The sequence below is a fragment of the Hypanus sabinus genome, chromosome 10 (assembly GCF_030144855.1).
Source record: "Hypanus sabinus isolate sHypSab1 chromosome 10, sHypSab1.hap1, whole genome shotgun sequence".
NCBI classification, from domain to species: Eukaryota; Metazoa; Chordata; class Chondrichthyes; order Myliobatiformes; family Dasyatidae; genus Hypanus; species Hypanus sabinus.
The window spans coordinates 103813558-103831042 of NC_082715.1; the positions used below are offsets into that span (position 1 = coordinate 103813558).

Sequence of the window (17485 nt, forward strand, 5' to 3'; positions counted from 1 at the left end):
TACTTTGATGTTTAACTGTTTTTTTATATATAAATTTGAATACTTATACTATTTTGGCAGGTTTGACTCATCCGGCTGAGCCAGCAGCATGGCTTGGCAGACAGTGAAAGATCTCCCTTGGACCTGTTCAGGTCCCACACATAATGGCCTTCCTGTTTACAGAAAGCTTTACCTCGGCCACTGGAGCTGGATCCAGACTGTGAGTTCTGGATGGAAGAGCCGTGAGAGTTAAAGGTGAAACCTCGAATCAGCAATCAATATGGAAGCTCACGCTGACCACAAGGTATGGCCCAAGAGAGTCTCCAGAGCTAAAGCAGAGCCAGGAAACGTCAGGGAAGGATTGCAAGGGGGTCTACATAGGTTCGTTAGGACTCCCTAGACCAGGGGTCAGCAACCTTTACCACTGAAAGAGCCACTTGGACCCGTTTCCCACAGAAAAGAAAACACTGGGAGCCGCAAAACCCGTTTGACATTTAAAATGAAATAACACTGCATACAACGTTTTTTTTTGCCTTTATGCTATGTATAAACAAACTATAATGTGTTGCATTTATGAAATTGATGAACTCCTGCAGAGAAAACGAAATTACATTTCTGCATGCAACAAAAACATTTTGAACTCCGAAAAAAAGACGTTGGGTTGAAAGTTACTTTTAAGTAACATACTCAATGTCTATTTGAGTCCTTCTTGTATTTATGAAAAACGCCGAACTTAAATTTTCCGCCAGCAGCAAACCAAAAATAACATCAGCCAGCTGTCAGCCTGAAAAATAAAAGGACTATTTCACTGAACAATGAAAAAATATGAATATACATAAAATAATAGGCAATTAAAATATTTATCATACTTGGTTAATGGGATTTCTGCTCCTGGACCTCAGCGCACAGCGTCTGCACATCAGGGCTGTATGACGTCACCTTCATCTTTACACAGGATCGCAAGCTGTCATCTGTGAGGCGTGCGCGATGTTTGTTTTTAATAAAGTTCATGTTGGAGAACACCTGCTCACTTACATATGTGGATCCAAAGATCGACAGGACTCAAAGCGCATACTTTTTAATGTTTACATAAATGTCGGGCATAGCATTCCATGTTTCGAACACAAGTTTGTCCGGTTTTAGAAGGTTTTCAATATCACTCCATTTGTGTTTCTGAGCAAGAACGGCCTTCTGACGGGCAACATCTTCAAGGTCTGCTGTCAAGCGTCTAAACTTGGACACCCATATGTCTTTGTCGGCTATGTCGGCCAGTTCCATCTCAAGATCAGGTTGACTCACACCTGCCAATGCAGTCGTATTCAGTAGGGAAGGATCGATGCTTAAGGGAGTGACCGGGAAGGATAATGTGTTTTTTTCCTCTCTGAACTCACAGAAGCGTTTCCCAAACGATGTTTGCATTGCGATGATTGCAGAATGTAAATACTCCGAAATTATCATGTCGTGACCTTGTTTGAACTCTCTCAAATTGGGGAAGTGAGACAAAGTGCCTTTCTGTAAATCTCTGGCAAGCAACGTCAACTTGCGCTCGAATGCCAAAACATCCTCCAACATGTGCAGGGCTGTGCGTCCTTTCCCCTGAAGAGCTGTGTTCAGCGTGTTCAGGTGCGCTGTCATGTCTACCATGAAGTGTAGCTTTTCCAGCCACTCTGGCTGTTCCAGCTCAGGAAAGGTGAGCCCTTTGCTGCCCAGGAAAGTTTTCACTTCTTCCAGACACGCGACAAAGCGTTTCAGCACCTTCCGTCTGGACAGCCAGCGATAAAAACACGTTGTAGCGGTGTCAGTAAACTGCAGTCAAAGATAGCTTTATTCGAACTAAACAGCCTTGCTTTTAAGCCTCCCTCAACCCAGCCCCCATGGACGCAGATGCTGCAAAAGACGCGTACTCACAAACCCCCGTAGGCTATCTCCCTTAGCCGGAATGCTGGCTAATTGTGAGCCGTTTCGGATGTGCCAGCCACACTTAGATTGTACAAGATCACCATAATCTTCAAATTTAGAATTACATTTCAAAAGCTAACAAACTAACATAAAATACATTTTAATTAAATACTGACCAATTATTTCCCAAAGCCACAGGGAGCCGCAGCACAGAGGTGAAAGAGCCACAAATGGCTCGGGAGCCGCAGGTTGCCGACCCCCGCCCTAGACCAAACAGGCATGGGGGGTCAGCCTGATGGAAGGAGATGCTGAAGAATATTCAGCTGTGCAAGGTTAAGGATCATGGAGCGGGCAGTATGCATTGACATGATCAGTGTACTCTGTGTCCTTCCTGTTATATGGAGTACACCTGAGCCAATAGCCTCCCCAGTAGGTCAGCTGGAGTAACTCATCCAACAAAAGCATGCCACATTAGAGCTAATTAAGCATCCAAGCAGACTATTCGGCTGAATGCTTCGTGATGCTGAGATGCATCCTAGGATAGGCTGGGACAATTCATCAGTGAAGTGACCCGGGGTCGTCGGGTCTTTCAACATCAGACACCCTCGCCCAGGCGGGGTTGATTAGGCTCTGGCTTGCGTCCCAGCAGCACTGGTCCATGGGTTTCACCTCTTGACCCATAGCCATCTGGAGACATGCTCAGCAGCCTCTGTGACAGTCCTGATGGCTTTTCCATTCGCAGGCTCTGCAGAGCAAGCGCCCAGCAACACCTCACATTAAGGCCATGTTTTGTACACACATTTTGTGTTTGGTTAATTGGCACCTGATCTTTCTGACCTATCTCACACACACATGCCCTAATGATATAAAATAGATGGGAATGTGCAATTATGAATAAGATATTCAAATATGTCAAGTTATTTTACCTTTACTCTAAAAACACTCAGGTAAATAAATATGAAATAAACTGAAGTACTCTATAACAGAAACCAAAGTTTGGGCCCCTTATCTTAGAAAGGATATGCTGAAACTGGAGTGTGTTCAAAGGAGATAAAAATGATTCCAGGTTTGAACAACTTGTCATATGAAGGATGTTTTATGGTTCTGGGCCTGAATTCACCAGAATTTAGAAGAATGATGGGTGACGTCATTGAAACCTATCGAATGGTGAAAGGCCTTGACAGAGTGGATGTGGAAAGGATGTTTCCTGTGGTGGGAGATTCCAAGACCAGAGGACTCAACCTCAGAAATAGAGGGGTGTCCTTTTAGAATGGAGATGAGGAGGAATTTCTTTAGCCAGAGAATGGTGGATCTGTGGAAATCATTGCCATGAGCAGCTGTGGAGGCCAAATCGTTATGTATATTTAAGGCAGAGATTGACAGATTCTTGATTGGTCAGGGCATGAAGGGAGACAGGGGGAAGGCATGAGTTTGGAGCTGAGAGTAAAGTTGGATCAGCCATGATGAAATGGTGGAGCAGGCTTAATGGGCCAAATGGTCTAATTCTTCTCCTATATCTTACAGTCTTAGTGATTAAAGAAGTTTATTGTAGATGATTATATATCAATTGTGTTATGAAACCTGGGATGTTATTTGAATTGAAATCTGAGTGAGAATATTTGTAGGGGCTGATTTTGACAAATTAAATGAAACAATTTAAAGTGACTTCTAAGTAGAAAGAGTCAGCTTGTGTTTAGGAGGTGTGGGGTTTTAGCTGCCTGACCTGCAGTGTATCTCCCATGTACAATACTACCAAAACCTTTAGACGCTGTCCAAAATAAATAATTATTGAACTAGTAAAGAATAGACCGAATGTTCTCCTGTAAAGCAGGGACAATGAATAAACGTACAGGCTGTTTCCTCACCAGGTACATTGAGACACAGATGCATTTACCTGCAACTTGGCAGGTGGTTCAGGGCTTGCCAATTTATACTGCTAAAATCTACAGCTCCACATTTTGCCAAAATCTGCTTATGAGCTTAGGTAATATCATTGATCTGTTCAATATCTACAGTATGTGCATGTGTATAGATTTTTATTCAGGGATAACTAAATAATTGAAAAGCTGAAATTTGGAAAGCTGCTCTTCAGTCTCTGTTGCCCTCCTTTCGCTGCATAGCAGAACTTGTTTTCCAAAACCAAAACAGGACGATGCTGCAACACAAAATAGGCCCCCTTTTGCAGGTTTCCAGCATCTTGATTTTTATTTACATTGGTTATTTTCTTTTTTTTTCTTAGTCATGCAGTTAAGCAAAATCTGTAAATGATGCATGAAACTTTAGAATGAATGCCTGGATGTGTTACCAATACATTAGGAATATTGAATTCCTACCACTTCTGTAAAACTGTCCATTAAGTTAAGGGAATAGAGGCCGATTCAGACTGAAGTCAGTAAATGGGGCTATACTGTGCACAGTACAATGAGTACAGAATTACTGTATTATCAATCTAAACCAAACTACAGTTGATTAAACTCAAAGTTTCAGCAGAGATTTTACAGCAGGATCCTAGAAGGAATGCTATTGGTTCCAAACCTCTACAATCATGTCATCTGCAAGAGATGACTAAGTGTTGTAAGCAGTGGGATCTGTGTGTCATTGTGATGGTGCATGTGATGTGTCATGGAAACTGGGATGGAGTGGAAAATTGACAACAGCTGCTCTGTTCTGAGTATTTCAAATGACAAAGTCTTAATTGGGACTGTTGACATACCACACTGTAGAGAGATGGAGAACAAGAGCAGAGACATTTTTGTTTTTTCTATACTTCCTCTAAGGCAAAACCTAACAGTGTTACTGGATGTGATGCTTCACTCCACAACAAACTCAAGAAAATGTATGCAGACTTTGAAAGGGAGAATAAAACTATACCTGTGCGAATCCCTCTGAGCATCTGGTGACCCTGAGACCTCTGTCTTAGAGGCTGACATCAGTACACCAATTCAAGAGTATGAATTCTCGCAAGGTATCAGACCCCGATCGATGATGTGCTTAAAACTTGTGCTGACCAACTGGCTGGATTATTCAAGTACACCATCAATCTCTTACTGCTGCAGTTGGAGATTCCCGCCTACTTCAAAAGGGCAGTAATCAATACTGGTGCCCATGAAGAGCAGGGTGAGCTGCCTCAATGACTACCACCGGGTAGCACTCACTGAGAAGAGCTTCGAGAGTTTAGGGTCATAGCTGGATTTAACTCCTGCCTGAATAAGGAATTCAATCCCCTGTAATTTGCCCACTGCCACATCTACTGTGGATGCAGTCTCACTGGATCTCCAATAGGCTTTGGAGCACCTGGACAACAGCAATACCTATGTTAGGCTGCTGTTTATCAACTACAGCTCGATATTCAATATCATCAGCACTAATCAACAAGCTCTCAAACCCTGAGCCTCTGTGCCTGCCTATGCAAACAGGATCCTTCACTTCAACATAGGCCTACCTAAGGACACGCACTTAGTTCACTGCTCTACTCATAACTAAGCACTGATAAAAGACTATCTATGAATTTGCTGATGACACGACTGTTGTTGGCAGAGTCTCTTTGCAGTGATGAGGCTTACAGGAGTGAAATAGATTGGGAGGTTTTCATTGAGATGCACAATGTCAGCAATACAAATGCATTGATTCCTTGAGCAAGGGGGAGTCAGGGGTGTGGTGAACTACATATATCTGTCTGGACACACCTCCCCCCCCGCTGACTGTTCCTGTGACTCCTCCCACAGACCCCTGTATAAAGGCGATTGGAGGCACTACTCCTCCCTCAGTCTCCAGGATGTTGTGTGATGGTCTCTTGCTGCTGACTGTGCTTTCTTCCAGCTAATAAAAGCCTATCTCGCCTCACGTCTCCGAGAGTTATTGATGGTGCATCAGGAGGAACACACACCAGTCCTCACTGAGGGTCAGCAGTGGAAAGGTAGAGTAGTTTCACGATATAGGGCATCATTACCCCAGAGGATCTATCCTAGGCCCAACGCATTGCTGGAATTATGATGAAGGCATGCCAGCGACTTCACTTCATTAGGAATTTGAGGAGATTTGGTGTGTCACCAAAGACTCTTGCAAATTTCTACATATTGGAGAGCATTCTGACTGTCTGCATCACCACTTGGAATGGAGGCTGCAATGCACAGGATCCAAAGAAGCCATAGAAGGTTGAAAAGTCAGCCAGCTCCATCATGAGCTCAACTGTTCCTGCCATCAAGGACATCTTCAAGAGGCTGTGCCTCAAGAATGCAGCATCCATCATTAAAGACCCTCACCATCCTTCACATGACCTCTTTGTGTGACGACCATCAGAAGGGACAGGAGCCTGAACACCTGTATTCAACACCTTCCTGCCCTCTGCCATCATATTTCTGAATGGGCATCAACTCCTTTGCACTATTTATCTATTTATTGTTATTTTTATGTATTGCACTGTGTTGCTGCCATAAAACAACAAATTTCGCAATGTATGTCAGTGATTAAAAAAAATCTGATTCTGGAGTAAGGCAATGTACAAAATCAGCCATGAAGATGTCTCATGTATTGCCATTACACTTCCCATTGTCTGCATCTGGCTTCTAAAAAGAAATATGAAGCAATCACAGAGTAGTAATGATCTGTGGATCATTAAAATTTGTAAAGCAGCCTATGTGTGTGACCGATGTCTGCCTCCTGTTTATCAATGGCTTTTGTGAGACCTTCTTTCACGAGCTACTTAACTGTCAAAGTGTGAAGTTGATCTCTTTTCTTTATTAGCTCACTACCAGGAGAAGGGAAAATTGTGTGATTTGAGGCAGATTTTAAATATATCACAATAATGCAAATTTAACAATTGTCCTGTACTCACCTAATGCCCACTAATGTATGCTATCAGCAAGTTTCACCCTCTGCTTTTTCCACCTGTACCTTAGCCACATTTGAATTCTTCCATTTCGTTATCCGTAGTTTCCATTTTCAGTTATTTTTTGCTGCTCTTTTCAACCACAGCAAAGCCCCTATCAGAAGCCCTTGTCAGAAGACATTTAATTTGAGGCCACAGTGCAATCTATTTTGTGCAGGTCTGAAGAATATAAAAAGCAAAGCAATTTTCCTCTCTTTAATCCTTCTGATTTTTAATGTATTTTCAAATATTTAGAATTCAAAATACATGCAAGCTGAGCTGATTTCCTTGCAGATCAGTGGAACTGCACTACATATTAGGAGGTGTTGCTCGATGTCCTTATCAGAGCCAACTCCAGCTTTCAAGGTCATTGGAAAGATAAAATTATCTTCAGTCTTAATTGTATCTAAACATTATAACTTTCCAGACAGAACCTGGTGCCAATGAATCATTTCTTTTGCAGTATAAAAATTCTGCATTACTTTGTGGCTGTGTCTTTATTACATTAGAATGAAAAAGACCACAAGACCTCGGAGCTGAAATAGGCCATTCAGCCTTTGCCATTCCAGCATGGCTGATTTATTATCCCTCTCAACCCCATTCCCTTACCTTCACTTTAATGTAATGTACATTAATGTAATGCACCTTATTAAGCAAAGTACCATAAGAAAGTCACCATATCTGCTCCAGTATAAATTCTGCTTAAATCTGAAATCATAAAATAGACTATTTATCTGCCAGATCCTGAACTTTCTTTCAGCGTCAAACCGAAGGAAAACGTTTGTGATTTAATAGTTGTAAAAATTCTGAGCATCATGGGGAAAGTGGATAGTTGAGAATCATTAGTCAGGAGATGCAATGTATGATTACCACTTTGCACTGCATGCAACATCAACATAGCTTTGAAACGAGTTACACTACATCTCCGATTTTAGGAACATATAGTCATTAACATATATAAAACATATAACATCAGCAAAGAATGTCCGGGATGACAAAGAATTTACTTTTCTCAGCGGTGTACAAATTAAACCACACAGGCTGAATCTTTTGTATCATCATTACTCCATTGGGTCTAGGCAAGTAAAGAGAAGGCGATCATTAACTTCACCGTCACTGAAAATTCAGAACTGCTTCACAGTGTCCTGAATTATTTAATGAATTGAAGGTGCCACCAACCATCATCTGCTTTCAGCTGCAGTCAGGATTTCAGGCATCATACCGACATGTTACGGTCCGGTCCAGAGCCTGCATTCCAGGTCTTGATCTGGTCCGCGGACTCTGGGTCTTGTAGCTGTCCCTCCTTTCACCTTTACGCCCAAATAGGATCATCTTGGCTCAAGGAGGTGCACCTGAGTCCTATCGGCTGACAGGTGTATATAAGGGGCACTGGGACTGAGTCTAGTTGGGGGGTTGTCCTGTACCTGCTGTTCTGTTTGGTTTGCGCTGTTCACCTGGCTATCTTGTTTCAACCCTGGCTTGGAGTACCCACTGTTGATCATCTAGTTCTGTAAGTCTGTTCTTGTAGCCACCCTGGACTGAGCTCCCTTCTGATTCCTTGCCTCTGTTGGGTAAGCAGGCTGGACTGCCATTGCCCAGTGGGGGGACCCTGACCCTTTCCTACCCCTCTCTTCTGATGGGTTGTACCCTGCATCCTGCCCAGGCACTCCACGTCTTGCCCAGGCCCCCGTGTTCCTACCAGGGAGGCGGCCCTGCCCAGAAGTAATGTGGCCCGCCCTGAGGACTCCGACCCTTTCCTACCTCTCACTTCCTACAGGTTGTGCCCTGCATCCTGCCCAGGTGCCCCGCGACCTGCCCAGCCCCTGTGTTCCCGCCTGGGAGGCCGGGCCCTGCCCAGAAGTAATGTGGCCTGCCCTGAGAGCTATCCTCCCAGCATTCCTTGTCCCATAGACCCATCCTTTAGCCTAGCCAGGGTCTTTGAATCCCAGTGTCACCAACAACATGCAAAGTAAGAAAAGATAATTACAGGTGAATAGTAAACATGAATAGGCAGCTAATTGGTGAACTCAAATCTGGTTTTTAGCCAAAATCCAAAATTTGTTTGGATCAGGGGCTTGTTAATCTGGAATGATTTATATTGAAGTAAGCCATTTGGCAAGCAGAACAAAAGACCTTGCTGTTTAAAAATGTGTTTGAAGAGTTTGTCAGCAGTACCTCACAAGCATTTAATAGAGCATCTTTCCTTCAGAATAAAAGTATGTCTGGAATAAAACCGTAAGTTCTGTTGGCTGTATTTTATAGTTGGATGACTATGAGACTGTTGGAGCAGGAGGCTGTTGACAGGATAGGTGGGCAATGGATTGTGAGAGGTTCTATGTTCTACCACTTAATGCAGGGCTTCACAAAGAAGTGCTCCCAATGCATGGCTTTGAAGTTCTCAGGACCATACCATTTGCTCTTTCTCCATTTTGAAAAGTTGTGAGGATGTCGCACTTCTTCACAAAAGCCTTGAGCATGTTCTCTCTGTCCACCTGGTAATTTGTCCTATTTCAGATCTTGGAACAGAGCATCTGATTCAGATATGTGCTGCTGGGCATGTGAGTGGCCCAGTCTGCCCAGTTGATCTGACTGAGTAAAGGCTCCATGATGGGGGTGTCATTCTGGAGGAGGATGCTAAATTGATTTTGCTTATTTTATGATTTTTAAATACCCTTTCCTCTTTTGACCAAAGACTGTTTGATTGATTTAATGCAGTTGTGAATTTCAGCATCAATGGTAGTCCATTGGCTCCCAAAATATAGAAAGTGCTCCACATTTTCCAATTACGACAGGTATGGTAGGACTAAAGAGCTTTGATCTGACCTGTTGGTTGTGAATTTGCTTAGCTTGGCTGATCACATGCTATTTAGAACACACGTGTTCCTGTGTTGCTGGTTCTTTAGACTGATACATCATCATTCTTCAGTCTTGATAACGGGTCTTGGCCCAAACAGTTGACTCTTTAATCTTTTCCATAGATGCTGCCTGGCCTACTGCTGATTCCTCCAGCAATTTATATGTGTTGCTTGGAATTCCAGCATTCTGCCAATTTTCTCCCGTAAGTGACATCACTATTCTTGGCTGCACCTATTGTTACCTCCTGCAAGCCTTTCTGGAACCCATTTTAAATCAGGGTACATCACTCGGCTTGAGTGGAGGATTTGCAGGGCCCTGAGGTGACAGATCATGGCAGTGTACCCACATTACTATTGCTCTCATCACCCACAGTAGCTCATAGATGCTCATTTTTGGAGCTGCCAGATTCCAAGCTAATCCATTTATAACAATTGTAAACTCACACAAGGGAATAGTTGGTCTGATATCAGGACCCTGGCTCCGCAAGAATTGTGCGGTTGTCATCGATGTCATCATGATCGGAGGTACCTGACAGGGGTAGATTGGTGAGGATAGGTTCTAGGTGGTTATTCAACATACTGTTTCACTCAATACCTGCAGAGGCAGTTTGGGAAATCTGTGATTGAGAATTTGGCCAGCTCATTGCTGCAAGCCCACGTTTGGTGATGGGCGTCTAAGTCCCTACCACACCAAAGGACATGTTGAGACCTGGCTGATTCCAGCGTCTCTTGTGAATGTTGTTCAACATGGAGGAGTTCTGATTCATTAGCTAAGGGAGGATGGTAGATCGTAATGAGGAGGAGGCTTCCGTGGCTATCTTACTGCTTATTTCATGGAATCTGGAGTCAACTGGAGAAATGTGTGTTTGGAAGAACCACCAGCTACGTTTGTCCATAAAAATCCAGGTGTACAGAACTGCCATCATCACAACACTGCTATATAGCTCTGAAGCCTGAGCCTTGTACTGCAAGCGAATTTGATTGCTCGAGTTCTTCCATCAGCACTGCCTCCACTCCATTGTGGGTATCAGCTAGCAGGATCGTGCCTCCAACAACAAGGTCCTGGAGAAGGGTCAACTTCCAAGCACTGAAGCCACTTTGCTGGTCAAGCAGCTTCCTTGGTTAGGCCACGTGGACAAATCCAAGTTACCGAAAGCAGTGCTCTATGCAGAACTATCGCAAGGCAAGAGAGATCATGGTATCCTGCGCAAGAGGTACGAATAACAACTTAAGCAGCAGCTCCCTCCGGCGGAATAGACATCAACAAGTGGCAGCAGCTGGCTTGTAACAGAGACCTCTGCAGAACACTGATCTGTGGAGCAGCCAAGAATGCTGAGGAGTCCAGAACAGTGACTTCTGAAGAGAAAGGGGGGGCGCAGGAAGGATCTTACTGCCCGAGTGCCCACATCCCAGCTGTTCCCCTGTCCGCATTGCGCCAGAGTCTGCAGATCCAGAATTGGCTTCTACAGTTAGCAAGGTTTGTGCCGTCGCTCCTGAGAACTCTTCTTCCCTCCTGATCTTCGCAAGTGAAGAACCAGCCAGTAGCAGCATCATCATCTCATGGAATCTGGAGTCAACACTGAGAACTCCAAGGACTACTCCCACCCACCTGTATATTGCTGAGCCACCATCTCTGGAGGGTCTGTTCTGCCTTTAGGACTAGATGCACCCAGAGATTATCATGGATTATTAGCCTGGCACAGTGCTTGTAAACTATGATTCTGTGGTAGAACCACATCAGGTTATGGTATGACTAGATGAGAAAGCTCCCCCAATTTAGACGCCAGTCCCCCAGATATTTGTGAGGGAGGATTTTGCAAAGTCAACTGGCCTGGGACCAACCTTGTCTGACTGGACCTTCGACTTCTTTTTAAAGGCAATGGTAATAGTAGAACTAAGTGGCTTGCTGAGCCTCTTCCGATTCAACTACATGGAGTGGATCTGGCGTCACACATGGGTCAGACTGAGCAGGGAGGGCAGAATTCCACTCCTGAAGGATATTGGGGAACCAGATAAGATTTTACAGCAATCTAGTAGTTTTCATCCAAATTATTCTTAAGGCTATCTTTGTGGGTTTTTTTTCCAAATTCCGGATTAATAATTTACTTTAAATTCTGCAGCAGCAGAGATGGGATACGAACTTATCTGCGAATGTTTATTCCACCTCTCTGGAATCCCAGTTTGTTAACAAGTATGCCTTCACCCGTATTGTAGCCCAGTGGCAGGCCATATACACTAAGGCTGTGACTGAAGCTGAAAACAGCCATCTGCCAAGCTGCATATAACAATAAAACTTGTACCAGGAATTCTTCAATGACATGAAACATTAGTCACTTTTCAGAGAAGATCTGCCTTTAACAAATCAACAGATACATTTAATGTCGGAGAAATGTATACAATATACATTCTGAAATTCTTTCATTTGCAAACATCCAAGGAAGACAGAGGAATACCCCAAAGAATGAATTAGTTAAATGTTAGAACCCCAATGCACACCCTCTGCTCCCCCCCATACACAAGCAGCAGCAAGGCCACAACCCCCCCAGAAAAAAAGCATCGGCACCCCCCACCGAGCACTCAAGCGTGCAGCAAAGCATCAAGAAAGACACAGACTTGCAGTATCCCCAAAGACTACTCATTCACCCGACAATTTGACACACCACAGGCTCTCTCTCTCTAACATGGGGAAAAGAGGTGTCCCCATTTCACAACAGGAATACTTCCAAATCAGTTGGAAACTAATCTGCATCTACTTTGGCAAAATCAAATGTCTAAAATTCTGGCATTTTTGAGACCTTTCACTCCATTGTGCTTCTTTATATATGGTGGCATTACATATAGAATCGCTGTGTATAGTGACCAGGAAATATTGGAAACTATATTCCAAATAAGGAGTATAACTTGCACTCCATGTTTCTTTCACACTGTACTGAAGTACTAACTTATGCAGTTAACAGTTCCTTCGGCTTACCAGATGGTCATTTCTCATATGTAATTTCCTGCCGTGAGAAAGCCGCTTGACAACAGTTGGCCTTGAATCCAAGCCAGATCCTGAACCAGTGACAGTGGACACTTTGCCACATGAATTGTGATGAAGAGTGGAAACTCTGACGAGAATTACCTTCTCAGATTAATGTTTTAAAGCTACCTACAGTACCTCAATCCTCACCATCAGTGAATTGAAATAAAAACACAGATCAGGTTTGAATGATTGTGTTCCATGTTGGAGTCTAGTTTCAAAGTCAAGGTACATTTATTATCAAGTATATATCACCAGATACCACATTGAGATTCATTTCCAGGAAAATAAAGAGGTACAATAGAATTTTTGAAACTATACGCAAGCAGAAACTGACAAACAAGCAATTCTTTTCATTTGCATAACTTGTCTTCTTTTGCACAATCACAACCAGTTGTGTAAAATAAGACAAACAGTGCAAATAAAAAATTAAAACAGAACAAGTTGTCAAGTCCTTGAAAGTGAATCTGTAGGTTGTTGGAGGAGTTCAGAGCTAAGGTGAGTGAAGTTATCCACACTGGTTCAGGAAATTGATGGCTGTAGGGTAATAACTGGTGTTGAATCTGGTGACAAGGGAACTAAGGATTCTGTAGCTCCTGCCCTTTGGTCATAGTGAGAAGAATGTATGGCCTGGTCCTGGATAATGGATGCTGCTTTCTCGTGCAGCTCTCCTTGTAAGTTGGCTCAATGATGGAAACAATCAAAGCTGGTTTAAAGACAATCATTTCCTTCTCAAATTTAAATCACGATTCTCTCTTAATGCTTTGACTTTGCGCTACCAAATTACTTCATTCCTCATTTGTGTCTACATTTCCAAGGTTAGTTAAGCATTCATGAAATGCGGGCCATGTCTCTCACACACTGTAACATCGCATTAAATGTGATTTGTTTTCTAATCCAGCTATTAGTTTCTTGAAAATTGTTTCATATGGAACTAAAATTGCAGATACTGACCAGATTTTAGATTATCCTTATTTACAGTTTTTTAAAATTGTGGGATAAATTCTATTTTTATTGCAGTAAATATTATTTTTAATTTATCAGTTGTCTTTTTTTATAGAAGAATAAAATGTATTTAGGGCTATTCACAAACCATGCAAAATAATTGGTTAACAGTAAAATCGCAGGTTGCTCTCTACAGCTTGTGAAATACACCAGGTACCAAGGTAGGGTAGTGGTTAGCACAATGCTATTACAGCCTGGAGTTCAAACCCAGTGTCCACTGTAATGAGTCCCTGTATGTGGAATGCACGGGTTTTCTTCAGTTTCCTCCCCTCCAAGGACATACCGGGTAGGTTAACTGGTCATTGTAAATTGTCCAGTGATTAGGTTAAAGTTAAATTGTGGTTGTCGAGTGTTGTTAGGCAGAGCAGTTTAAAGGGCTAGAAGAGACTATTCTGCACTGTAATAAATAATTTTTTTTAAATTAGGAAGCTTTATAAGGGATGTAGGACTTTAGTTATAAGAAACTGGTAACGGGGAAAAGAAACAACAGATAATTTTTTTGCTCAAAGGCAGGCCATGCAGATTAGTAAGACTTGGTTTGGCGCAGTTTGAAATTTACCATCTGCTAAGTATGCGTTCTACAGTAAAGCATGTGCCAGGTGTACTGTTTGCAAGAATGTGATTTAAAAGCTACTTGGAGAGTGCAGGGGAAGGGACCTAAATGGGAGTTCTCTTGGAGAGATTTCCCTTATGCCGTAAAAAGTCAAATAAGAATGAAATCTGATGGAGAAAGCTCCTAGCTGTTCATGGCCAATGAAATAGATTTAAACTGAAGTTAATTCTTTTGGATTCCTTTTTCAGCCCTTTACCCTTTCCACCCATCACCTCCTAGCTTCTCACTTCATCCTCCCACCCCACCTACGTACCTTACCCCTCACCTGGCTTCACCCATCCCCTTCTAGCTTGTACCACCTCACCCCTCCCCCATATTCTTATTCTGGATTGTTCCCCCTTCCTCTCCAGTCCTTGTTCGGAAATGCTATATATTTCCCTTCGTTGATGCTGCCTGGCCTGCTGAGTTCCTCTAGCATTTTGTATGTGTTATTCCTGTAATGCAGGAAAGGCAGCTAGTCTACACAAAGTTCCCACAAAGAGCAATACAGTGAACATATTTTATTGATGTCAACTGAAGGAAAAAAATGACAGAAAGAACCAGAATTGCTCTATTACACCTCTTCCAAATCGAGTCACAGAATAATTTACACTGCCTGTGAGAAACCGAGAGCATTAGTTCACTCATCATTCAAAAGATAGAATCTCACTGATAATGCTGCCATCCCTCAGTATCTGGAGCATTAAGCCTGATTATTGTGCTCAAGACTGCAGTGTGTTTTCAACCCACAACCTCTGACTCAGAGGGATGAGTGAGATCTACTGAACAATATCTGACAAAATGTGATGTTGTAAATGTCTTTTTTTTTATGTATGTTGAATTAAATAAATCTAAACTGGATACTTCTTCACCAACAATTCGTAGCTGTCCAGTATTTTGATTGGCAAACACGATTTGTTTTCGCCTCAGAAGAAACACAATAACTCAGGTGAAAAACACTGTCAGAAGTAACTATCTCAACTGAAATTCCTATTAAATAGGACATGTCCTCCTTTCAATGATCTTTATCAATATCTTGTTACTATTTAAGAATTAGTAAACTGCTGGTTTCAAGAACTATGGAAAGAAAGATAAAATATAAGCAGCTTATGCATTCAGAAGAGATCAGGTTGTCAGCAGCTTTGTGAGGGTTTAGAAAAAGCAATAAATTCTTGACTTTGGTTACGAACATAACAACCAATTTATATTGAGTAACTTTAAGAATGGACAGACTTAACATTCCTTCTAACATTCTCTTCTGAAACTTATAACCATATAACCATATAACAATCACAGCACGGAAACAGGCCATCTTGGCCCTCCTAGTCCGTGCCGAACTCTTAATCTCACCTAGTCCCACCTACCCGCACTCAGCCCATAACCCTCCACTCCTTTCCTGTCCATATACCTATCCAATTTTACCTTAAATGACACAACTGAACTGGCCTCTACTACTTCTACAGGAAGCTCATTCCACACAGCTATCACTCTTTGAGTAAAGAAATACCCCCTCGTGTTTCCCTTAAACTTCTGCCCCCTAACTCTCAAATCATGTCCTCTAGTTTGAATCTCCCCTACTCTCAATGGAAACAGCCTGTTCACGTCAACTCTATCTATCCCTCTCAAAATTTTAAATACCTCGATCAAATCCCCCCTCAACCTTCTACACTCCAATGAATAGAGACCTAACTTGTTCAACCTTTCTCTGTAACTGAATTGCTGAAACCCAGGTAACATCCTAGTAAATCGTCTCTGCACTCTCTCTAATTTATCGATATCTTTCCTATAACTCAGTGACCAGAACTGCACACAATATTCCACATTTGGCCTTACCAATGCCTTGTACAACTTTAGCATTACATCCCAACTTCTGTACTCAATGCTTTGATTTATAAAGGCCAGCGTTCCAAAAGCCCTCTTCACCACCCTATCTACATGAGACTCCACTTTTAGGGAACTATGCACAGTTATTCCTAGATCTCTCTGTTCCTCTGCATTCCTCAATGCCCTACCATTTACTCTGTATGTTCTATTTGGATTATTCCTGCCAAAATGTAGAACCTCACACTTCTCAGCATTAAACTCTATCTGCCAACGTTCAGCCCATTCTTCTAACCGGCATAAATCTCCCTGCAAGCTTTGAAAACCCACCTCATTATCCACAACACCTCCTACCTTAGTATCATCGGCATACTTACTAATCCAATTTACCACCCCATCATCCAGATCATTTATGTATATTACAAACAACATTGGGCCCAAAACAGATCCCTGAGGCACCCCGCTAGTCACCGGCCTCCATCCCGATAAACAATTATCCACCACTACTCTCTGGCATCTCCCATCTAGCCACTGTTGAATCCATTTTATTACTCCAGCATTAATACCTAACGACTGAACCTTCTTAACTAACCTTCCATGTGGAACTTTGTCAAAGGCTTTGCTGAAGTCCATATAGACTACATCCACTGCCTTACCCTTGTCAACATTCCTCGTAACTTCTTCAAAAAATTCAATAAGGTTTGTCAAACATGACCTTCCACGCACAAATCCATGCTGGCTACTTCTAATCAGATCCCGTCTATCCAGATAATTATAAATACTATCTCTAAGAATACTTTCCATTAATTTACCCACCACTGATGTCAAACTGACAGGTCTATAATTGCTAGGCTTCCTTCTAGAACCCTTTTTAAACAATGGAACCACATGAGCAATACGCCAATCCTCCGGTACAATCCCCATTTCTAATGACATATTAAAGATCTCCGTCAGAGCTCCTGCTATTTCTACACAAACTTCCCTCAAGGTCCTGGGGAATATCCTGTCAGGACCCGGAGATTTATCAACTTTTAAATTTCTTAAAAGCGCCAGTACCTCCACCTCTTTAATTGTCATAGGTTCCATAACTTCCTTACTTGTTTCCCACACCTTAGACAATTCAATATCCTTCTCCTTAGTGAATACCGAAGAGAAGAAATCATTCAAAATCTCTCCCATCTCCTTCGGTTCCACACATAGCTGACCACTCTGATTCTCTAAGGGGCCAATTTTATCCCTCACTATCCTCTTGTTTTTAATATAACTGTAGAAACCTTTCAGATTTACTTTCACCTTATTTGCCAAACCAACCTCGTATCTTCTTTTAGCTTTTCTGATCTCTTTAAGATTCCTTTTACATTCTTTATATTCCTCGAGCAATTCCTTTACTCCATGCTGTCTATATCTATTGTAGACATCCCTCTTTTTCTGAACCAAATTTCTAATAT

General features: G+C 42.3%; 2 protein-coding genes across 2 annotated transcripts in view; both read right to left on the reverse strand.

The window, feature by feature from the left end:
• The window catches only part of LOC132401342 (uncharacterized), a 134251-nt gene that overhangs the window by 30822 nt on the left and 85944 nt on the right, over positions 1-17485 (reverse strand). The window lies entirely within an intron of this gene.
• Positions 685-1783, reverse strand: LOC132400326 (general transcription factor II-I repeat domain-containing protein 2-like). Its single transcript, XM_059981284.1, has 2 exons — positions 849-1783; positions 685-763 (listed from the first exon to the last, which is right to left on the reverse strand). Exon 1 carries the CDS (start codon positions 1621-1623, stop codon positions 1042-1044), a length of 582 nt encoding a protein of 193 aa, XP_059837267.1. The 5' UTR covers positions 1624-1783; the 3' UTR covers positions 685-763; positions 849-1041.

Bases quoted from the DNA above. Each gene is read 5' to 3' on its own strand.
- LOC132400326 (XM_059981284.1), bottom strand. From the start codon at position 1,623: ATGGTAGACATGACAGCGCACCTGAACACGCTGAACACAGCTCTTCAG.